The sequence below is a fragment of the Pongo pygmaeus genome, chromosome 11 (genome assembly GCF_028885625.2).
Source record: "Pongo pygmaeus isolate AG05252 chromosome 11, NHGRI_mPonPyg2-v2.0_pri, whole genome shotgun sequence".
Taxonomy (NCBI): domain Eukaryota; kingdom Metazoa; phylum Chordata; class Mammalia; order Primates; family Hominidae; genus Pongo; species Pongo pygmaeus.
In genome coordinates, this window is record NC_072384.2 from 137057288 (window position 1) to 137082432 (window position 25145).

The following is a 25145-nucleotide window of genomic DNA, read 5'->3' on the forward strand; positions in this document are numbered from 1 at the left end:
ATGAGCAGGAGTGGGAGTCTGAGAACGATGGTAGCACTGGAAAACTGGGTTTTGGTATTCTGGATAACAGAACATGATATTTTAAAGAACGAAAGCATTGGCATTTTTGCTGATATACTACCATTACTGTGATATATTTCTAACAGCTTTATGGAGGCCTGAGTGATATATAATAAACTGATCATATTTCAAGGATAGAATTTTATAATTTTTGACAAATGTATGCTCTCATGAAACCATCCCCAGAAGGCAAGGAGGAAAGGGATGGAGAAAGAGGGGTATGTGCACATCGATACCGTCGGCTCAATTAACAGCAGCCCTCTGTCTCCATTCATCACCAACAGTACAGAATTTACACAACATCAAATTCCTCATTTTAAATACCCCTTCATTCAAAATATCCCATTTTGCAATAAAATATACCTGATAAATAAGACATGGAAAGAAAACCTCACAAATGTAATCAATTTTGAATTTTTAAAAGTAATCACTTTTAAAATTGTTTTGTAGGAAAAGATGGAACTCTCAGTCAAAAGCATGTCATTGAAGCAAACATTTGTAAAGAAACTTTGATATAAAATTGAAGTATTATTGAGGAGATAGTGTATTAGGATCCCACATGAAGTTAACACAAGAAGTTTGTAGTAGTTTAGGTTTTTGTAAATCACTGTAAAAGTAATTGATATGTATTAGGTATCTATTGCTGCATAACAAGTCACTCTGAGCCTTAGTAGCTTGAAACAACAAACACATATCATGTCATGGTTTCTGGGTGGGGAACCAGATGTGGCTCAGCTGGGCGCCTCTGCTTCAAGGTCTCTCACAAGGCTGCCACCAAAGTGCTGGCGGGGACTGTGGTCTCATCTGATGGCTCACCTGGGTCGAGGGGATCCACTTCCAAGTCTATGCCTGTGGTTGGTGGGCAGCATCTAGTTCTCAGGCTGCTGGAGGGGGCCCTCAGCTTCTTGCTGGCTGTTGCCTGGGAGCCTCCCCCAGCTCCTTGCCTTGTGGGCCTCTCCACTGGGCAGCTGACACTATGGTCGCTGACTCCTCTGAGCCAGCAAGGGAGAAGGCAAGTGAGAGAGCAGGAAAGGGGAGCCAGATGAAAGTGATATCCCATCACTCTAGCCGTATTCTTGTCTTTGGAAGTGTTACTAGGTATAGCTAACACTTCAGCGGAGGGATCACTGGAGGCCAGCTTAGAGGCTGCCTGCCACAGATATCTTTTAATAGAATCTTCTGAGAGAAAGTTTGATTTTTCTATTGCCAACATTTAAATTCTCTGGTCCTGATGAGCTAACCACAGTTGGCATCAGAGCATCTTGAGACCTGAAGTGATATGATGCAATACCCCATCAAGAAAACAGATGGCCAAGCCTGCCTTCTATGGCTCCTGGGACTGATCATAACAATCTGCCCTCTTTTCTTCCCTTCTTGAAACAAAATTGATTTAAAAAACTCTTCTAATTAGGTTACCAACAAAGTATTCTGCTGTGTAGAAAAATTCTCTGATGAATACCGTTTACAAACCATCTTTTGTAAACAAGTTTTAACTCATTTACCATTTTATTTAGGAACATTAAAGAACACCCTTAAATATGAACACACCTGGAGCCTTGTCTCCAAAACTACCTATCTACCCATCTGATAAAGTTTGGATGCCCCCTCCAAATCTCATGTTGAAATGTGATCCCCAGTGTTGGAGGTGGCGCCTGGTGGGAGGTGTCTGGGTCATGGGGGTGGATCCCTCATGGCTTGGTGCTGTCCTTGCTATAGTGAGTGAGTTCTTGCAAGATCTGGTTGTTTAAAAGTATGTGGCACCACCCCCTGCTGCCAACCCCGCACTCTCTCTTTGGCTCTTGCTCTTGCCATTTGACATGCCTTCTCCTGCATCACCTTCTGCTGTGAGTTGAGTTAAAGCTCCCTGAGGCAAACAGGAGGAGATACCAGCATCATGCTTCCCGTAAAGCTTGTAGAGCCTTGAGCCAATTAAGTTTCTTTTCCTTAGAAATTATCCAGCCTCAGATATTTCTTTATAGCAATGCAAGAACCACCTAACACACCATCATTTCAAGGAGACCGGGTGACCAGGTGTCTAGTCCCAGGAATCAGCAGCTGCCTCAAAGGATTATGACCGAGAGGGACCATGATTGAGAATCTCAAGCTTCTTACAAGTAGAGAGGCTGGTTAGATGCCAGAAGGGAAGGTTGTTTCTGGGTCCCCTGGCTTTTGGACAGACCTGGCCTGTGAAGTCCTGCCATCCTTGGGCTATGTCATGCACTCATTATATTCCAAGCCATGTGGTCACAGAGGCACTATGTGGGCCATTTTTCCATATTTAAAAAAATTAATTTCTGAATTCTTAGCCTTGGCATTTCACATTTCTAAAACGAAGCCAAGAAACCTCATGACTCTATATCAACATGCTTCTGTGCTTAAAAACATACAATAACCTCAGCCACTAAAGAATAGACTGGATATGTCACGACGTAGCTCATGTTCACCTGCATTCGATGAACCAATGCCGGATCTGGTCTTGAAGATTCTCCTTGATGTCCAGGCCTTCTATCAACTTTAGGTCATTCTTGATGGTAACCAGGGCTTCCCTGTAGTCCTCTTCATGCTTTATCTGCACCTCATTCCGCAGGCGGTCCACCTTTTCTGCCTGGATTACTGTAGCACTGACTTCATTAAAGAGAGGAGGTGGATTCTGAAAATATATACAAGCAATAAGGTTTGAGGAAATAAAAGTTACAGAGTTGGTAAAAATATCAGAAACTAAACAAATGTGTTAATATCTTCCATAGTGTCTTAGCAAAGGCAAATAAGAAATACAAGCATCCAGAGGAAGCAAAGCTAACTGAGTGCATTTACTCAGTGTATTTAATCCAAAGTCCCTGATGTAATGCTTTATGTTCTTTTGTTTTGAAGTTTTCAGCTTCAATATGTTTGAGGTTTCTCTCCTGTCAACAACATAGATCTGGATTAAAAAAACTCAATCTGAGAATTATAGAAAAGAAAAATTTTATTCATTGTATAGAAGAAACATTTGGAGGTAATCTTCTCATCTTAAGTTTTTTATCTAACACACTTTCTTGTTTTTTTTTTCTTCCTTTCCTACCTTCTGTTGGATTTATGGAGTTAGTTTTGTTCATTCTTGTCATGTAGTGGTTTAAAAATTATACATCTTATTTTAATCTTCTACTGGGTATCTTAAAATTGTAACATGTTACTTAACATCTATATTTCTATCTGTCTAGAATTTATCATAATCTAGAGCTTCTTTGAACAAGTATAGGACCTATGCACGTATTCACTTTTCTTCCTACAACCTCTCATTTTATAATATCATAGACTGTAATTAATTTTGAAAAGCAAGATATGTTTACATTTAACTATGAGATGTCCTTGTTTCTCTGTTTACCTTTTGCATTAGTCTATTTTTGCACTGCTATAAAAGAATACTGGAGAGTGGGTAATTTATAAGGAAAAGAAGTTTATTTTGGCTCACAGTTCTGCAGGCTGTATGAGAAGCATGGTGCCAGCATCTGCTTGGCTTCTGGCGAGGCCTCAGGAAGCTTACAATCATGATGGAAGGTGACAGGGAGCCAGTGCCTCACATGGTGAAAGGGAGCAAGAGATAAAGAAGGGGAGGTCCCAGACTCGTATAAACAACCAGATCTTGTGTGAACTGAGAGAATTCACTCATCACCAAGGGGATGGTGCTAAGCCATTCATGAGCGATCTGCCCCCAGGATCCATCACCTCCCACTAGGCTCCACCTCCAACAGTGGGAATCACATTTCAATATGAGATTTGGTGGGGACAAACATCCAAATCATATGACCCTCGTTCTTCTTTTTTGTATTTAGTTTTCATTTTGCTGAAGTATGTCCTTGAGTGTAACTTTCAGAATGAATATGTACAGCCAAAAATATTATAAGGACTTGCATTTCTAAAGATGTCTTCATTTGGCCCCTCCCACTTGAATGGCATTTTGGTAGTTCCCTTGAGGAATTCTACTTCTAATATGTAGAGTTTCCAGTTCCTTTTTTGCAAATTTAATTGTTGTTCCTTTGCAAATAAGCTGTTTCCTCCCTGAAAGTGTTTATAATGCTTTACTCTTAGAGTTTTGAAAGTTCATCAAAATGTATATAGGTGTAGGCATTTCTTCATTCATTGTATTCTCCTTTGGTAGGTCTACTCAATATAAAGAATTGCCTTCAACTCTTCAAGTTTTCCTTCTATTATTTCTTTTTTTCCATTTCCTTGTCTGCAATTAGCATTAGATAAATGCCAGACTACCAGATTGATCTTTCATGACTCTGAGCTTTTATATTTTCCATTTGTCTATTTGTACTAGTTGACAGTGTAAATAGGAGAAAAAAAATCACTATGGTATAGTGCAAATAGGAGATTTCTTTAGCTTTATCTTCCAGAACCAATTTGACTTTCAGTTATGTGTATCATTTGGATTATTTAAATTTTGGAGTGGTTATTGTTATTGTTTTAATTTTTGGCGTGCTCTTACATTCCCAGAATAGTTTCTTATTTTATACTTGTTCCTTTCTTATTTTTTGTAGTCACTATGGCGAACACTATTGTGATTCTGGTCATTAGGACAGGCTGCACCAATAGCTAAGTGGGTGAGATCCAGGAATACTAGGGAGCTCTGGAGTAAAGAAACGTCCAACGGTAAGAGAACAACATTAAAGTCCATTTTGAAAGCTGTGAAACAAGAATATGGTAACATTCAAGACCCTGTTTAGAAAAGACATTAGCAAAACTATAAACTTAAGTCAATTACTTGGAAAAAATCATTATCTTAAAGATTCAATTCATGTCATAAACTAAAATAAATTTTAAACTAATTAGTTAAATGTAACACAAATGTACACACACATATACACACACTCTCTAAGAAATACCTATGAACCTCTAAAGGTGGGAGGGATTTCACAATGAAGATGTCATTAAAATACAGGGTCCACTCACCCCATAAAATCAGTTAAAAGAGAAAAGGAAACCACACGTATCATACTTTGTAAATATATGCATTAGAAAATCCTAAGGAAATTTGAGCCAGTTTTCTAAGTTTAGTAAAATGAGAACAAACAGCTTTTCTTTTTTGGAGACAAGGTCTCACTCTGTCACCCAGGCTGGAGTACAATGGCACAATCTCAGCTCACTGCAACCTCTGCCTCCTGGGCTCAAGTGATCCTCCCACCTTAGCCTCCTGTGTAGCGGGAGTACAGGTGCACACCACCACACCTGGGTAATTTTTTGTACTTTTTGTAGAGATGGGGTCTTGCCATGTTGCCCAGGCTGGTCTTGAACTCCTAGACTCAGGCAACTTGCCCGTCTCTACCTCTTAAAGTGCTGGGATCACAGGGGTGAACCGCCATGCCCGGCTGAGAACATACAACTTTTATGATGCTAGGAAAAAAAAACCCTAAAAATTACTTTTTAAAGTAATAGAAAAGCGAATATAGAATGAGAATTACAGAATCATTTTAAAGAACAATGTTAAAAACAAATGATCATTAATTGCCTCAATAAGGTACTCAAAAGCATGACTTTTCTTTATATTATGCATTTTGTGTCAAAACTGAACAGCAGGAATTTCCTTTATATAATCATTAAAAATATCCAATTCTTATATCGTCCAGGTAATGTTTTTCTTTCCTAGTGCTTACATTTTAAGTGTGTAAGACAGAAGCATAAATTCATATAGAGACTTTAATCTCTCCAATGGCTAATTTAGTTTTCATGGAGATGTTAAAATGGATCTCTGCAATAAACGATTCAAATTTTTTTTTGCCTGTGATGAAAGTGTAAAATTGTTTTGAAGTCTTGTATTAATAATGTCACAATTATCTACTGTATAATGTATCATCTGATGTTGCTTTTCTCCAAATTATGTTGTTCCTGTTCTTATTTGAAGATTTCCTTCATAGATGTATACAGACAAACTATATTTTACCTGAGTCTTTTCTCCTTTCATCCCTAAAAATGAATGAATGAGCAGATGACTCTGATTTGTGTCTTGTTAACAGCCCTATACGAAGTGTCCAAGAAACCTCCTAGTACTTCCACAATCCATGAGTGCAACAAAACACTCAGCTGTCATTGGATTTTCCTAATAGCCCCTTGGCATGGTTTCCGTCTTACATATTCCTGTACTGCGTTTCTTTATTCATGTCCACATCTATTTTATTTATTTATTTATTTATTTATTTATTTATTTTCTGAGACGGAGTCTCACTCTGTTGCCCAGGCTGGAGTGCAGTGGCGTGATCTTGGCTCACTGCAACCTCCACCTCCCAGGTTCAAGTGATTCTCCTGCCTCAGCCTCCTGAGTAGCTGGGACTACAGGAGTGCACCACCACGCCCAGCTAATTTTTGTATTTTTAGTAGCGACAGGGTTTCACCATGTTGGCCACACATCTATTATTTGAGGTAAGAATGAGGACATGACTATCCCACTGACCAGATGAGGAAACAGAGGTTCAGAACTCAGTGACTTTCCCGTCATTCCATGTTAATGAAGAATCCAGCAATGAGGCTTCCCGGCTCCTTTAGTGCTGTGTTTCTCCTACTACACCATGCTGTGCTGTTAATATGTGTGTATTCATGCATGTTTCTTGATATAGACTTTCTCTGACAAAAATACATTTGGGTCATTTGTGGCTCCTTTCTCCGGTTGCTTTTGAATTTAAAGGTTATAACATATTTAGGTCCTATGTTAATGAGCAGCTTTTCCTTTGGGCTAAAACATCTTTTCCTCTTTAGCAACTTTGGTCATGTGGAATTCAAATTTGTTAACTCACTGCATAAACAGCAACTCATTTAAAAATAAATTACAAATATTAAAGGGAGACAGAGAACACAATAGTATACTATATATTGAAATACATCAGCTGTAGAATAATGCATCTTAATGAAGGCTTCCCATGTGAATAAACCATTATATTTCCAAGCTTTCCATAGTTAATGACCCAGAACTGGATAACGAAACCTACATTTATAGTAAGGTCCTCTGTCAGCAAAAATATACATATTAATAATTGATGTTGCTGTAAAAATAGGACATAATGTGATGCCTCCTGAGTTTGTGGGGAAATAGGACTACACGGTCCATTAACTTAAAATGCTTATCTAATGTTTGATGGGCTTTGTCTTTAAAAATCCTTCTTCAAATTAGTAAGAGAAAATGGACATTTGTCCAAATGCAAGTCTGTTCAATTTATCAGCTGCAAATATACTTGCAAATAAGTGACTGAATGCTGTTAACTTTCTGGGGCAGCTCGCTGTCTTGCCGGAGTGTGCTCTTTGTGGTGCTTTGTTGTTACCAAAGGCGAAGAAGGAGCAGGGTAGACATCTATTCCCAGCAAATGACCATCCTGTGAAATTTCTCGCCATCGTCAATGCAGAGATTGATGAGCACCGCATCCCCCCTGGACACCTCAGTGTTCATTAGGAAGCACTTAGAGGCGCGTGTTCGGTCAGATCATTGGGCTCGCCTCATGCCCTGGCTCTAATTTTGCACATGGAAGACCTCATGCTGCGGAATGCACCGCTCCTCAGTTGGTTCATTTCAAGACCATGTGAAGAGGGGGGTGTTCTTTAGTTTATTAAAATCAGCCATTTTGTTTCATCATTTCATTTCAGAGTAATATATCTATATTTATGTATCTGTGTTTATACAATATACCTACTCATAAAGATGAACCCAGCAGGAGAAGTGAAAAAAGATAGTACAGATAGCTAGAGCTGATGGTTTGCTTTTGCCCTCTGCTCAGAGTAAAATTATGGTAAATCTTTATCTTAGATGCAACAATTTTAGTGGGTACAAAACTATTAAAGAATAAAAAATGTTCTAGCCTGTTAAGCCTAATTTCTAAAAAAATTTTTAGTATGTAAAAAAATTGCTTTATTAGGAACTGGGTTATAAGAGGTCTAGTTGTGCTTGTAATTAATTAGTGGTGGGCTTTTCATCTGTTACTTTTGTGCACTACTTTCTTTAAAAATATATTAAAATAAACACTCTGATGGCATTTATGGTTTGCTAGGCACTATTTTAAGTGGTTGAAAAGTATTAACTCCCTTATTTCTCAACACAGCCTTATGCTACTAGGTAGCATTATTATCTTCATCTTATATATGAGAAAACTGAGGTACACAGAAGTCAAGGAACTTGTCCAGGGTCACACAGCCAGGAAGTGACTGGGGCTTTGGCCTGAGGCATCTATTTCTGGAGTCTCTGTTTTTACTCTCTGTGCTTTGCTGTCTCTCTCTGCTGATAGGTTTTCTCTGACTTAAAAAAAAAGTTAATGGGTACTATAGACCATACTTTTATAAAAAATATGCATTTGTAATTGTAATACTGCTGAACTACCTTGCAAAGAGGCTGGACTATTTACTCTCCCCTCACAAGAAGTGCATGACAATGTCTGTGCTTCTATACCTTGCCAACACTGTAACGTTAACTTTTTTGATCTTTGCTAACTTAAATAGGTAAAAGATGGCAATTTAAGAAGGATTTTTGAATTATGAATGATATGAGCATCTAAATGCGTGATTATAAGCTATTTAAAAAATTAACAGCTAACATTTATATAGTGCTTAATGCATGCTACTGCTGCCAGACACTAGTTTAAATCCCTTACAGATAGCAGTTTCTTTAACGCTTGACACAAATCTATGAGCTAGGAGTTATTACTACCACCATTTTGCATGTATAGAAACTGTGGCACAAAGGGGTCAAGGTGCCAGCTCAAGTTCACACAGCTAGAAAACAGTTGAACTGGAATCTGAACCCAGGTAGGTTGGTTCCAGGGTTCTTGACCTTAACGGCTTTAATCTGATGCATCAGAGCACTTTGCAATGAGCCCTCATATTAGATAAGTAAAGGCAGATGTCCTGCCCTGGAATGTAGACAAAGGATTCCTGGGCTCAAGGGACAAACAGGAGGGTAAGGAAGAGAATTATTTTCGTCATTTAGTCTCTGATGATCTGGAGACCTGAGACAAGAATAAAACTGCATCCCAATACGAAGAAAAAACTAAAAATAAAACCAGAGGTTCCCAAGTAACTAGATTGCAAAATCCCACGTAACAGAAAAGAAAACGGTGACTTTTCCTTTTCTCCCCAAAGCCTCCTGAAGTGGCCTTTTGAAACTACAGATGCTTCCAGGCGTCCTTCTTGAAATTCTAATCTCCTCACTCAGGTGTCTGATGGCCCTGCAGACACAGTTGTACGGGACACACTGCTTGTTGTGTTTGCAAACTTTTTGCTGGTGCAACAACACAAGCTGTGTGCACAGGTAGCACGATTTTTGCCTCCACAATTCCCCCCTGCAGCTAGCTATGGTAGACGCAGGTGAGATTTAAACCCTATGGGCTACTCCAAACCCTTTGCTTTACAGGATCATATTTTTAACAGATTACATTTTCAGTTCATAACTTCAGCAGTAAATGATGACAAAGGCCAGGACGTTTTACAGTTTAAACTCAGTTGCACATGTATTTTACACAACAATCTATTTATTTTGAATAGTTTGTGTTTTGTTGCATGAAAAGTTATAGTTCTTGATAGTTTTCCACTGTATGAAATAAGTCAGATATCGTGACAACATACTATAATTTTTCAAGATAATTAATATCAGCCAGCATTCCATAATGGCATATCCTATCCCAAGCTCCAGGCTAGACCATTTTCCTTCAATCTGTCATAAGGGTCTCCTAACAGCATCTCTGTGAAATAGGTAGCACTCTCCTGCCCTTACAGAAGAAGAAACCGAGGCTCACTGGTTAAGTATGTCACTCAAAATCCTTCCATTGGCACACTGCAGAGCTGGGCTTTGAGCCTAGCTCTGTCTGCCTGGGAAGTGCACACTCCCAACTGTCCCCCAACCCCATGCCTGGTTCTCCCTCAATGCAGGGGAGCAGGCCTTCAAAGCTGGTGCCTGGAAACTCACACTCGTTTCCAAGGTGCTGCTTCCTTCCCAGGACATGTAGGGAACAGCCCTTTTGTATTTAAAAAGTGTAACAAAACAAAAACAAAGCCAAACAAAACCCCACAAATCACAGCAAATCTATTTTTTGAGAATAATATTTTTTAAATAAAAACAATCAAAGATCATCTGCAGCAAATATGATGAATAATGCACATGACCAAGCTAGACTACATAGTTTCATTTCATTTTGAAATGAAAGTGTGATCATCAAAGAGCATTTCATTTAGATTCTTTGCTCACTTTGGCTTTGAGAGCAATTCCCAAAGAGGAACCCCATGTTCTGAGGGCAACAAAAGCACAGTTACAATATGCACAGAGCTTTCCCAAACGGAGTCTCGGGAGACGGCCACGCTCATTTGGGCGCCCAAGCTCGTACTTGAGGTTAGTTGTTAATAAGAAAGAAATTGAATGTATTGGCCAAAAAATAATTTAGAATACAGCTTGCTTCACGTTAGAATGGGAAAGTGAACAGGGTTTTACGGTGCTTTTAGGATTCAGCAGACGCCTTTAAAAGTGACAGGTCTTCCTCTTTAATAAGTGTTTCCCCAGTGTTCTTTATTATAATGCAAACATTGATAGCTTCAGGGTAACATAAAATATATGATGGTCATGACTGTAGGACAAATTATTTCAAAGGGATCCACAAAATGAAATGTATTACAATCATTAAGTTTCCTTCTACTTGATCCACTCCATTGGCTCTGCCAATTAAAATAACTGCACATAAATTTTTAGAGTGCTATTTATTTTTCTTTGTAGATTTTAGAATATAAATATTTAAAATGGCAATATCCAAAAAAAAAATTTATATGACAGTGGTAAAAGAAACATTTGGTCAGGAATTGAAGGCATGATGATGTCTCTTGCTCTAATTCTGGTTTCAGTTACTAAATAGTCACTCCTAGAAATATGCCAAGCATCTCCTAAAGATACAAATACAGTTTTGATCAGATAAGTCAATGGTTTCTACACTGGTATAGTGCAACAAAATGAAATAATAAAAAATAAATTTTAAAATGAGTAGGTAATATCTTAACCAGTGATATAGTGGAAAATACATTCAATTGCAAACATTTCTTGGATTTAGGGTGATAGATTTTGGATTTTTAAAAATGGTTTCCAGACAGTGAACAGAAGACAACATTCTTTTAAAAACTGAATCCCTATATCTCTCAATGGTGTACAATTTCAATAGAACATGTAATGCCAAGTGAAGACATACTCAAAAAAAAAGCAAACTGAAGAAAGTCACATGGAATACAAAACAGATGTTATTCTCTTTATACCAAACTGTGTATTGCTGAAAAAATTAATACAAACTTCATTCATTTGAGCTGAGTACATGTAAACTACAAAGTAACACTAAAATAAAGTTAAAAACATGTAATTCTATCTTTGTATGGTATCAGTGTAAGCTAGTAAGACTTCAGCATGAACAAACTGTGTTTAGCCATTGCCTAAGTTTCTGGTGTGTGGCACAGCATAGGTGTTCAGTAAATGTAGACTGAATTAAATAAAATGGAACTCAAATAGAAGTTGTTGAATCCCAACTGATTCTAAAGTAAAATTTCATGTTAAACTTAGATTGTGTTAGATTAAATCTTTTGACTTCTAATTTAATTTTTAAAGTAGAAAACTGGACATAACAATTGTTTTTATCATTCTATATCCATGTGTCTCTTACGGGTGTTGAACAGAGAAATACTGACATATCATCATGTACCTACCTATCCGTATACACCAAACAATCTGGAGATCTTAGGGGAAAAATTTATGAAACTCTACTGCCATTTAATATTACTTTTTTTGTTTTGTAAAACGTAGTACTATTTCTTTATTTTAAAAAATGAATGCATAATAGATGTACATATTTTCAGGGTATATGTGATATTTGGATATATTTATGTAATGTGTAATGATCACATTAGGGTAATTGGACTATCCATCATCTCAAATATTTATCTTTTCTTTATGCTGGGAACATTCAAATCCTACTCTTTTAGCTATTTAGAAATATACAATTGATTATTGTTAACTATACTCACTTTATTGAACTATTAAACACTAGATCTTATTCCTTCTATAGAACTGTATTTTTCTACCTATTAATCAATCTCTCTTCATCTCCCCTCACCCGCCTGCCCTTCCAGCCCTCTGGTAACCACCAATCTATTCTGTATCTTCAGGAGATTCACTTTTTTAGTTCCCATGTATAAGTGAGAATATGTGATTTTTGTTTTTCTGTGTTGGCTTATTTCATTTAACATAATGACCTCCTGTTCCATTCATGTCTGCAAATGACAGGATTTCATTACTTTTCATGGCTGAATAATATTCCATTGTGTATATACATACCACACTTTTCTTTATTCACTTGTTAATAGGCACTTAGGTTGATTCCATATCTTGGCTATTGTGAATAGTGCTGCAACAGACATGCAAGTGCAGATATCTCTTCGATGTATTGGTCTCCTTTCTTTTTGATATGCACTCAATAGTGGGATCGCTGGATCATACAGTATTAGGTTGGTGCAAAAGTAATTGTGGTTTTTGCCATTACTGTTAATGCTTCTATCAGCCTAATAGTTCTATTTTTAGTCTTCTGAGGAACTTCCATACTGTTTTCCATAGTGGCTAATTCGCATTCCCACCAACAGTGCACAAGCATTCCTTTTTCTCCACATTCTTGCTGGAATCCATTATTTTTTGTCTTTTTGATAATAATGCATTTTGATTTGATTTTGTATATGGTGAGATATAGGGGTCTCGCTTTAATCTTCTGCATATGGTTATCCAGTTTTTCTAGCATCATTTATTGAAGAGACTGTCCTTTCTCCAATGTAGGTTCTTGAAGCCTTTGTCAAAAATAAATTGGCTGTAAATACATGGATTTATTTCAGGGTTTTCAATTCTGTTCCACTGGTCTGTGTGTCTGTTTTCAGGCCAGTATCATGCTGTTTTGGTTACTACTGTTTTGTAGTATATTTGGAAGTCAGGTGGTATATGTAATACCTCCAGCTTTGTTCTTTTTGCTCAGGATTGTTTGGGCTATTCAGTGTCTCTTGTGGTTCTATAGGAATTTTAGAATTTTTTTTTCTATTTTTGTGAAGAATATCATTTTGATAGAGATTGCACTAAATCTGTAAATTTCTTGGGTAGTATTCATATTTTAACAATATTAATTCTTCCAATCCATGAGCATGGAATATCATTCCATTTTTTGTGTTCTCTCCAATTTTTTCATCAGTGTTTTATAGTTTTCCTTGTAGAAATCTTTCACTTCTTTGGTTTAAATTATTCTTAGGTGTTTCATATTTTTTGTAGCTACTGTAAATGGGATTACTTTTTTGAATTTTTTAGATTTTTCACTGTTGGCTATAGAAATGCTACTGATTTTTGCATGCTGGTTTGTGACCTGTAACTTTACTGAATTCATTTATAAATTCTCACAGTTTTTTTATGGAGTCTTTAGGTTTTCCTAGCTATAAGATCACATCATCTGCAAAAAAGGCTAATTTGACTTCTTCCTTTCCAACTCTGATGTCTTTGATTTCTCTCTTTTGCCAAATTACTCTGGCTAGGACTTCCAGTATTATGTTGAATAAAAGTTGTGAGAGTGGGCATCCTTGTCCTGCTCCAGAGCTTAGAGGAAAGGCCTTCAAGATTTCCCCATTCAGTGTGATGTTAGCTGTGGGCTTGTCATATATTGCCTTTACTGTTTGGAGGTATGTTCTTTCGGTGTCCAGTTTGTTTAGAATTGCTATCATAAAGGGACGATGAATTTTACTGAATGCTTTTTCAGCATCTATTGAAATGATCACATGGTTTTTGTTCTTGGTTTTGTTAATGTGGTTTCATGTTTATTGATTTGTGTATGTTGAACCATTCTTGCATCCCTGGGATGAATCCCACTAGGTCATGGTGAATGATCTTTCTTTTTTTTTCCGATTGTATTTTTTTTAACTTGTAATTTCCAGGGTATATGTGCAGGATGTGCAGGTTTGTTACATAGGTAAATGTGTGCCATGGTGGTTTGTTGTACCTATCAACCCATCACCTAGGTATGAAGCCCCACATGCATTAGCTATTTTTCTTGATGCTCTCCCTCCACCCGTCCTCCACCTCCAACAGGCCCCAGTGTGTGTTGTTTCCCTCCCTGTGTCCACGTATTCTCGTTGTTGTGAATGATCTTTTTAAAGCATTGTTGAATTTGGTTTTTTAGTGTTTTGTTGAGGATTTCTCCATCTATGTTCATTGGGGATGTTGGCCAGTAGTTTTCTTTTTTTGTTGTGTCCATGTCTGGCTTTGGTACCAGACCTTATAGAATGAGTTTGAAAGTACAGTTGACCCTTGAACAACATGGGGGTTAGGAGTGCTGGTGCCACACACAGTAAAAAAATCTACACATAGCATTTGACTCCCCAAAACTTAACTACTAATAACTTGTTGACCAGATGCCTTACTGATAACATAAACAGTCCATTAACACATATTTTATATATTACATGTATTACATACTGTATTCTTACAACGAAGCGAGAGAAAAAATGTTATTAAAATCATAAGGAAGAGAAGATTATTTACTGCTCACTAAGCAGAAGTGTATCATCATAAAAGTTTTCATCCTCACTGTCTTCAAATTGAGTAGGCTAAGGAGAAGGAGAAAGAGGAGAGGTTGGTCTTGCTGTCTTAAGGGTGGCAGAGGCAGAAGAAAAACCTGCTTATAAGTGGGCCCATGCAGTTCAAACCTGTGTGGTTCAAGTGTCACCTGGTCTTTTCTTCTCTTTAATTTTTTTAAATAGTTTGAGTAGTATTGGTATTAGTTCTTTAAATGTTTGATGGAATTCAGTAGGGAATCCAACAGGTCCTGGACTTTTCTTTGATGGGAGGCTTTTTATTATTGATTCAATCTCATTAGTCATCATTGGTCTGTTCAGGTTTTCTGTTTCTTCATGGTTCAATTTTGGTAGGTTGTACATGTCCAGAAATTTATCTGTTTCTTAAAGGCTTTCCAAATTGTTGGTGTACAGTTTTTTTTGTCATAGTTTCTAACGATCCTATATATTTCTGTGGTATCGTTGTTAAGTCTCCTCTTAAATTTCTGATTTCTTTTATTTTGGTCTTCTCTCTTTTTTCCTCCTAGTTAGTCTAGCTAAATGTCTGTCAATTTTGTTATCTTTTCAAAAACTCAACTTTTCATTTTGTTCATATTTGTGTGTGTGTGTTTTAGTCTCAATTTCATTTATTTCTGCTCTGATCTTTATTTCTTTCCTTTCACTAATTTTGGGTTTGATTTCTCCTTGCTTTTCTAGTACCTTGAGGTGCACTATTAGGTTGTTTGAGCTCTTTCTGTTTTTCTGATGTAGGCCTTTACGTGCTATAAACATTTCCCTTAGTGCTGCTTTTGTTATATCCCATAGATTTTCATATGTTGATTTCTATTTTCATTTGTTTCAGGAACTTTTAAAATTTTCTTCTTAATTTCTTCACTGACCTGTTGGTCATTCAGGAGCATGTTGTTTAATTTCCATGTTTGTATAATTTCCAAGTTTTCTCTTGTTATTGATTTCTAGTTTTATTCCATTGTCATCAGAAAAAACACTTGATATGATTTCAAATTTTTAAAATTTGTTTTGTGGCCTAACACGTAGTCTATTCTGGAGACTATTCCATGTGCTGATGAGAAAAGTGTGTATTCTGCAGCAGTTGGGTAAAATGTTCTGTAAATGTCAGTTAGGTCCATTTGGTCTAGTGTGTAGCTTAATTCTCATGTTTCTTTATTGATTTTCTGTCTGGATATCTGTCCACTACTGAGAATGGGGTGTTGAAGCTACCTACTATTATTGTATTGCAGTATATCTCTCCCTTTAGGTTGATTTAATGTCTGCTTTATATTTGGGTGCTCTGATGTTGGTTTCACATATATTTATAATTATTATATTATCTTGCTGAATTGACCCCTTTATCATTATATAGTAGCCTTTTTGGGTTCTTTTTTTACAATCCTTGTAGTCTTTTTTTTTCTTTTTTTCTTTTTTTTTTTGAGATGGAGTCTTGCTCTGTCACCCAGGCTGAGGAGTACAGTGGTGCGATCTCGGCTCACTACAGCCACCACTGCCCAGGTTCAAGCGATTGTCCTGCCTCAGCCTCTCGAGTAGCTGGGACTACAGGCATCTGCCACCACATCTGGCTAATTTTTGTATTTTTAGCAGAGGCGGGGTTTCAACATGTTGGCCAGGCTGGTCTTGAACTCCCGACCTCAAATGATCCACGCACCTTGGCCTCCCAAAGTGCTGGGATTACAGGCGTGAGCCACTGCGCCCGGCCAGTCTGTAGTCTATTTTATCTAATAGAAGTATACATATTCCTGTCCTTTTTTTCCATTTGCATGGAATATCTTATTCCATTCCTTTCTTTAAGTTCATGTGTGTCTTTATAGGTGAAACTGGCTTCCTGTAGGCAGCATATGGTTGGATCTTTTAATTTTTAAAATCCATTCAGCCACTCTCTATCACTTAATTGGAGAATTTAGTCCATTTACATTAAATGTTATTTTTGATAGGTAAGAATGTACTACTGCCATTTACATTTTTTTTTTCTGGTTGTTTGTAATTCCTCTCTTCCTTTCTTATACTCTTCCTTTGTGTTTAGGTGATTTTCTCTGGCAATATATTTTAATTAATTGCTTTTTTATTTTTAGTGTATCTATCATAGGTTTTTGCTTTATGGTTATCATAAGGCTTACAACAAGTCATATAAGTTATTTTAAACAGATGAGGACTTACCTCTGATCACAAAGAAAGGCATAGAAACAAAGGAAAAACTAAAACAACTACACTTTATCTCCCCACATTTTGACTTTTTGTTGTCTCAATTTACATCTTTTTATATTACTTGTCTCTCAACGAGCTGCTGTAGTTACTGTTAATTTTGATAGTCTTTTAGTCTTACTAGAGATATGAGTGGATTACACACCACAATTACAGAATTAGAGTAATTTGGCTTTGTCTGTATGCTTTTATCAGTGGCTTTTAGATCTTTAAATGTTTTCTTTCTGCATGTTAGTGTCTTTTTCTTTCAGACTGAAGAACTCCCTTTAGCATTTCTTGTTAGATGGGTCTGGCAGTGATGAATTCCCTCAAATTTTGTTTCTCTGGGAAACACTTTATCTCTTCTTCATGTTTGAAGTTCAGCTTTGTTGAGTGCAGTATTCTTGGTTGACAGGTTTTTTTTTGTTTTTGTTTTTTTTTTTCCTTTCAGAACTTTAAATATGTTGTTCTACTCCCTCCTGGCCTGTATGGTTTCCTTTGAGAAGTCTGTTACCAAACTGGAGCTCCATTATATGTTATTTGCTTCTTTTCTCTTGTTGCTTTTAGAATCCCATTGCTTTCCTTGACTTTTGAGAATTTGATTATTATATACCTTGGGATAGTCTTATTTGGGTTGAATCTGTTTGGTGATCTCTAACCTTCCTATACTTGGATATTTTTTCTTTCTTTAGGTTTGAAATGTTTTCTGTTATTATTTATTTGAATAAGGCTTCTACCCTTTCTCGACTCTCTCCTGAATACCAATGATTCTTAGACTTGCTCTTCTGAGGTAATTTTCTATATATTGTAGGTATTCTTCATTCCTTTTCATTCTTTTTTTCCCCTCTGACTGTGTATTTTCAAATAGCTTGCCTTTAAGCTGATTCTTTCCTCTGCTTGATCCATTTTGCTGTTAAGAACCTCTAATGTATTTTTCTATCCAGCAAATGTATTTACCAGTTCCAGGATTTGATTTTTAGAAGTTATTTCAATACCTTTGTTAAATTTCTCTGACAAATTTCAAAGTTGCTTTCCTGTGTTATTTTGGAGTTTGCTGAGTTTCCTTAAAATTGCTATTTGGAATTATTGATATGACGGCACACATGTTGCCATTTCATTAGGGTCAGTCACTGGCTTCTTGCTTTGTCTCATTGAGGAGGTCACATTTCCCGCTTGCTGTTATTTCTTGTTGGTGTATGTCTATGTCTTGTCGTTGAAGAATCAGTTATTTATTCCAGTCTTTTCTGTTTGGATTGTTTTGGTTTCCTTTTGATATGTTTGCTTAGGGGTTCTTTACAATTTACCTGTTGAATTTCCTTTATTGCTAGGTAGCTGCCTCCTTTTCAGTACTGTATGGAACCTTAAGCCCAGGTTTGCATTAGCTCTAGCAAATGTTTGGAGTGCTGCCTGTCCCAGTGGGGAAGGTCCCAAAGGGGATATCCCTGCTATGCAGGGAGGCTGGCTAGTGGTTTGTGCCCAGGGTACCTGTGGAGCCTGCCTTCTACAGTGTGGTGCTGCTGAACAGCCATTCTGACTTTGCATCTCTTTTGGCCAAGATACAGAGAAGAGTTTTGTGGGCTGGGGATGCTAGTCCTGCCTTTCCCTTTGTCTCTGGCTGACCTAAAAGGTTTTTATCCTTACAGATACTCATGATGCTTCCTGTAGGTTGAGGCAGGGATGGCTCTCCTGCAAGGGAACCCAAGATGGGGAAGCTGGTTGTTTACATTGATCTTTTTCCAGGGTAGAAACCATGAGTCTGGGGGAGATTTTTCCACACATGAGGTGCCTGGCAGATTGCGGGGAGGAGCACTGTGAATATAGAAGTCTGATTTTCTTACTATCGGCTCAGAATTTTTTTACTTCTCTGTGGCCCTGGAGGTCATGTCATCCTTAAATCTGAGTTATGGGACATTGCTGGTGATAATCTTGGTGCTGGATATTCGTTTTTGATTTTCTGTTGGGGGGACTGAAGCCAGGTTGCTTCTATTCTGACATTTTGGTGAGCTGCTTTTACTTTTAAATGTGTGTTTTTTTTTCTAATTAACAAAGTAAAATTTGACTATTTTAGAAAATGAAGATGATTACAGACAAAAAAGAAATCTCCCAAAGCTCACACATTAAAACATCAGTTTTATTCAGACTTGGCATATTTTCTTTCTTTCTTTTGTATGTGCATGGATGTGTGTATATACTTAGTTGAAATCTCTACACTTTAGTTGAAATCTATATACTTTAGAATTATACATATTATATGAATAACTATATGTATAATTCTATGTATAATTATACATATAATACGTATAATTCTATGTATAATTGTACATATAATATGTATAATTCTATGTATAATTGTACATATAATATGTATAATTCTATGTATAATTGTACATATATGTATAATTCTATGTATAATTGTACATGTTATATGTATAATTCTATGTATAATTGTACATGTTATATGTATAATTCTATGTATAATTGTACATGTTATATGTATAATTCTATGTATAATTGTACATGTTATATGTATAATTCTATGTATAATTGTACATGTTATATGTATAATTCTATGTATAATTGTACATGTTATATGTATAATTCTATGTATAATTGTACATGTTATATGTATAATTCTATGTATAATTGTACATGTTATATGTATAATTCTATGTATAATTGTACATGTTATATGTATAATTCTATGTATAATTGTACATGTTATATGTATAATTCTATGTATAATTGTACATGTTATATGTATAATTCTATGTATAATTGTACATATTATATGTATAATTCTATGTATAATTGTACATATTATATGTATAATTCTATGTATAATTGTACATATTATATGTATAATTCTATGTATAATTGTACATATTATATGTATAATTCTAAATCCTGAATTTTTACCTTGAGCATTTTCATGTAGTCAAAATTAGTCAGAAACATACTTTTTAATGCTGGCATATCACTACATTATACAGGGACATCATACATTATTTAACATTGTAATTATTTAACTAGATACATACTGTAAGAATACTAAAATAAGTTATTCCCAATTTTTTCGCTATTAAAAAGAACACTGTCAGGAACTTCTATGCACACACATCTCTATTTTTGGTGAGTGTCTTAAGACAGAAACATAACTTAAGGATGAAGAATATAAATATCTTAACTATCCTGTGGCAACTTGCCAACTGGCTTTCAGAAAGGCTGAGTCCATTTAACTCCTTGTGTTAAGAATGAGCATCTCATCACTACCTTGTCAATAATTATAATTTTAAAAACTTTTCATATTTTGCTAATAAGACAGACACCACTTACCCCATTTCACTAATTCTAAGATGTACATTTTTCATGGTTTAGCATATCTGAAGTTAGGGATGGATGTGTATTACACTCAAGGTTGTGTTTTGGTTTATTTGGCAGCATTTTTTTTTCTTAATGGCACCTAAAAATAATTATGCATCTTACAATTGATGATATTTTAAAGATTCAATGAAATTACAGTAGAATCTCATGTAATTTTTATTTTGTATTTTTGACCACTAGCTAAGAGCCATGATTTATACAGAACCATTTCAATGTGTGAGTGAACTTTTTAAAACAAATTTAATTGTGGTAAAAAACATAATATAAAACATACCAGTCTAACTATTTTTCAGTGTGCCATTAAGTAGTGTTAACTATATTCACATTATTGGGCAACAGATCTCTAGAACTTTTTCATCTTGAAAATGGAAACTCTGTATCCATTAAGCAACAGCTCCCCTTTTCTCCTTCCCCCAGCCCCTGGCAACCACCACCTACTTTCTGCCTTCATGAGTTTGACTACTTTAGATAGTGCATATAGGTGAAATCATACAGTATTTGTCTTTTTGTGACTAGCTTATTTCACTTAGCATAATGTCCTTCAGGTTTATCCATGTTGCAGCATGTGTCAGAATTTCCTTCTCTTTTATAGCTGAGTAATATTCCACCCAGTGAATTTCTAAATCATAAAAATTTATAACAACTTGCAGAAATTGCTGACCCATTGGATTCTGACAGCACACCTAAACAACTAAAAAGCAAAGGACAAGCTGGGTCCCAAGGGGTTCCAATTTCCAAAAACAAATGTTGGCTTATTTTTGAAACACAGAGATCAAACAGAAATCAAGAATGTAGGTGATAAAATCAAGATATTTTTGAAATCATATCTGCTCTTCTGGTGTTATTTCTTATGTTTTTTAAGGCAGTAAGCTTGGATATCACAACTTCAGAGTTTACAAACACAGATATGGTAAGACCATGCCCCTCCACCAGGAAACTAGGCAGTTCCAAGTTTCTGGAACATGGACTTGAATTCTTTCCTCAAGCAAAGTAATTATGTGCGAACAACAAAGGCCATGTGGAGAGGCCATGACTGCAGATGAAGCAATGCAGGATGAGGGGCCAGAGTAAAATGTAAACTATTCTAAAATTAAACGAACTTGCCATGTCATTTAGAATGTGCCATTATAAAACTGATGAAAATTACATGGCAATATCCTGAAAATTGAACTAAATTATATTTTAGTTATACTTAATACCACTGGCAAAATCTTTTAATTTATTTTAAATCCTAAAATCCCCAAAAAGAAAATTGAATATTTATACAAGAAGACTTGATTAAAATATGGCTTAAATGGTTAGGTTTATGGTTGATCACAGAACAAAAGGATTTAAAGTATCAACCACATAGTGGTGACCACTTTATTTATTTTCCCTGAAAGTGAGAAGAGGAAGGCAGTATTAGAAATTAACACTTAAACCTAAAAAGAAAAGAAGATTAAAAAGAAAACCATATCCTCACATTGGTTAAAATGTTGTATTTGTTTTACTTCTTATGTTATTCTCTGACATTTCTACTGTGTCTACTGTTATACATAGACAGAAAAGAAAAGAATCCCGATTTTTGTCCTACCTGACATATATATTTGCTAAGTACACAGAATTGGCAAAATGTATTTCAAATTGACTATTATGTGATGAAGGTACAATTTTAAAAGCTACAAATTATTTAAGTCATGATTCATGTCTTTTCCCCCTCTGACATAATTTTGAACATGCATTTTATCTGTAATTTTTTACACATAAAACACATGTTTATTGCAGAAAGATGCAAGGTAAGCAAAAATAAAAAAATAGAATCATGGCGTTCATATTTTACATTTCACAAAATATGTAGAAACTCTAAAACATCACTTCTAAAGATACATCATAGGATATTTTAACTAATTAACTATTTCTGGGCACCAATTTCTTACAACTCTAAAACTATACTAATATGAATATGTGTATATTGTATACTTTGCTCATATTCTTGGCTTTTTTTTTTTTTGTAGCAAAGAAATTCCAAAGGTTGGCACTACCGGGAAAAAAGGTGTGTTCGTCATGAGACAAACAGAACTTAGAAAGGTGGGCAATTAAACCCTCAGTAGCAGTCCCTGAGATTGTACTTGCCCCTGGGTCCCTGCCCAAACTGAGTATCATCCTTACTGGGTCTCTTTTCTTTCATTAGCATGGATTTTTAAAAGCGATTTAAGTTTCCTTATGGGCACTGTGCTGCAGGCGGAGACTCCCCCTTCTCAGCCCTCATTCCTCGGTGCCTCCTTCTCGACCTGCGTCGTGATCTGAGGGTTCTTCCTCCTTATTTGGGGCCCTCCCTTTATTCTTTGCAGACATTCTCCTGCTAAATCTCTTGCATGCCGAATTCCACCATGGCCTCTGCCCTCACAGGACCCAAAACTAACAGAAGGACTTCGAAAATCTTCTCAGCATTTGCTACATGGTTGTTTTATTTAGGTTTCTTCTCCTTTGGTCAGTTCTGCTATTCATACTTCCCTAGACAGTTTTCTCTGTTCAATGTTTTCTATTTTATGACCATAGTTGTTCATGACATCACCTAATAGTTTTTAACTTGCTAGTGCCTGTGGTCATTGTATACTGTGTATATGACTACATGTATATATGTCATATATATGTATGTATATATATATGCCAGGTGTTTGTAAATATACATATACATATACATACATATTTGTCATACATTTGTATTTTCTTTTCTTCTTTTCTTGACTAGCCTCACCAGGGCTTTGTATGTTATTAGCATCTTCAAAGACTGAGTCATTGTATTTATGAATGTTTCTGTTTCAACATTTTTACCTGGGCACTGGATGGGGGTATCAAGCCAAGTAGCTCACCAGAACACACCTTAGGTCAATGCTGGAATGAGGCCCCAAAGGGCTTTGTTTCTTTTCTTTTTAAAATTACAGTGTCCTTTAATGAAAACTGAGCAGGTCAACAAAGCCCCACTAGGACTAACTGGTTCCCTTCTCTGGTCATAATGAGCTTTGCAAAGAATTGGCTTCAGGGGGTTTGAGAGCTGCCTCCAAGTGCTTAAGGGATTGTCATATGAAAGGGAAAGAGGACACATTCCAAGCTACTGCAGGGACAGAGCCCAGCCTGGCAGTGGGATCTGCAGGAAGGCCAATTGCAGTTCAATGAAAGAGAATGGGCTCCTGTGGGAGGCAGAGGTTCTGTTTTCAGGAGGGGCTCGGGCAGAGGATGAGTCAGCCTTCCTCAGAGGCCGTGCACTTGATGAGGCAAAGCATGCAGAAAAATCTTTAGCAGCAGACAAGACTCTAAGATGGTCCCAGTGACCCCGCCTCCTGGTCTTCTTCCCTCATGTAATCCCTTCCCCTTGAGTGTGGGTGGCCCCTATAACTTGCTTCCAACCAATATGATAGGGCAAAGGTGATGGGATGCCACTTCTGTGATCATTTGCATAAGATTCTGGGCAGTCCCCCTCTCCCTGCTGGCTTAGATGAAGCCAGCTGCCATATGGAGAAGCCCACATGGCATGGAGCTGGGGGCTGCCTCCAGCTAACAGCTGGCATGAACTGTGGCCCAGGATCTGATGCCCTACAGGGAACAGAATCCTGCCAGCAACCACAAAAGCTTGGAAGCAGGCCCTTCCGCAGTTGATCCTCAGTTGAGACCTCAGCCCTGGCTGACACCTTGACTGCAGTCTTGTGAGATCCGGAGTGGAGGACCTAGTTAAGGTGTACCCAGATTCCTGGCCCTGAGAAACTGTGAGACAACAAATTGGTGTTTTAAGCTACTAAGTTGGTGGTGACATTGTTATATGACAATAGATAACTAATCCACCTAATCCACCTTTCCATCTCTATGATTCAGTAATCACCAGCACCAGAAAAAAAAAAAAAAAAAGCCAGCTGTATCAATGCAAACCCACCATTGTGACCGTCCATACTAATATAGTGGTGTGCACTGCTGCCATCAGACAGGAAGAGCAGGTTGTGACGGCTCCTAGCCTGTTTACACATCTACAGCATTCCGCATCTTGCACAGAAATGTGTAAATGGATATAACCCTGATCTCTTCAGATCTCCCTGGGCAGGCTTCTGTACATATGGGTGACTCCATTCCATTAAATCATTTATTTTTCTTTCCTTTCTTCCCTCAAAAACTCTCTAAAGAAGACACAGTCTCACATGTTCTATTGTCTTTAAGAAAACCAGATGCTATCTCTTAAAAAAAACTTACCATACCCAGGAAGATCATCTCCTCTTCTCTCAGTTTTTCAGTTTCCTTACATTGATGGAAACGTCGCCAAACCTAAAAACAAATAAATGGTTACTTGTTTAATACATACAAATATAAAGAAAACATGGCTTGCAGTTTCTCCTATATAAACTGCACATCTCAAAATGCCAACTAATCCTAAGCTCTAGGCTACCCATGTGTGTGTTGATGGAATATTTTTTCTTCTGTGATCACAGGCAAAAACATTGTTAAAAAGAATGAACCACAGAACTGACCTATAATTGTTATCAGTGAGATTCCTTTACCTTGGTTTCTTCAAGAGGAACATTCTAGGTAGCAGGAATGTGAGGCTAGATCTAAGGATGGCACTTCATGGTTTTAAAGGAAAAATTTCCAAAGTAATGTGGGGAAATACAGTAACCTCCAAGAAATGTACAACTCAAGCTTTCAACTCAGATGCTACAACTTTATATTCCCACAGAAACCTGAAAGCAAACAGACTCTTATCCATCCTTCCCCATCACCTTCTCCTATTCCTATTCAGGGAAAATTAGGGACAGAGTCCTCATCTTCTGGCCTAATTTTATGTCCTTATACTTATTTTGTCTGAAACCTAATGCTAGTTTGTATCACATTGCCATCTGCTGCGTTTCCCTGTAAGTAAACCTAGCCTCTATTTGAAAAAAAAATGGGGCACAAATCCATGGTGCTTATCTGAT

At 36.7% G+C, this 25145-nt stretch overlaps 1 protein-coding gene across 4 annotated transcripts in view; it reads right to left on the minus strand.

The window, feature by feature from the left end:
• The window catches only part of IQCA1 (IQ motif containing with AAA domain 1), a 170169-nt gene that overhangs the window by 125334 nt on the left and 19690 nt on the right, over nt 1-25145 (minus strand). For all 4 annotated transcript variants that reach the window (XM_054478407.2, XM_054478406.2, XM_054478409.2 and 1 more), the window contains exons 5-6: nt 24427-24498; nt 2505-2710 (exon numbers count right to left, since the gene is read on the minus strand). In XM_054478407.2, coding sequence (XP_054334382.1) covers nt 2505-2710; nt 24427-24498 — 278 coding nt within the window. The remainder of the gene's footprint in view (nt 1-2504; nt 2711-24426; nt 24499-25145) is intronic.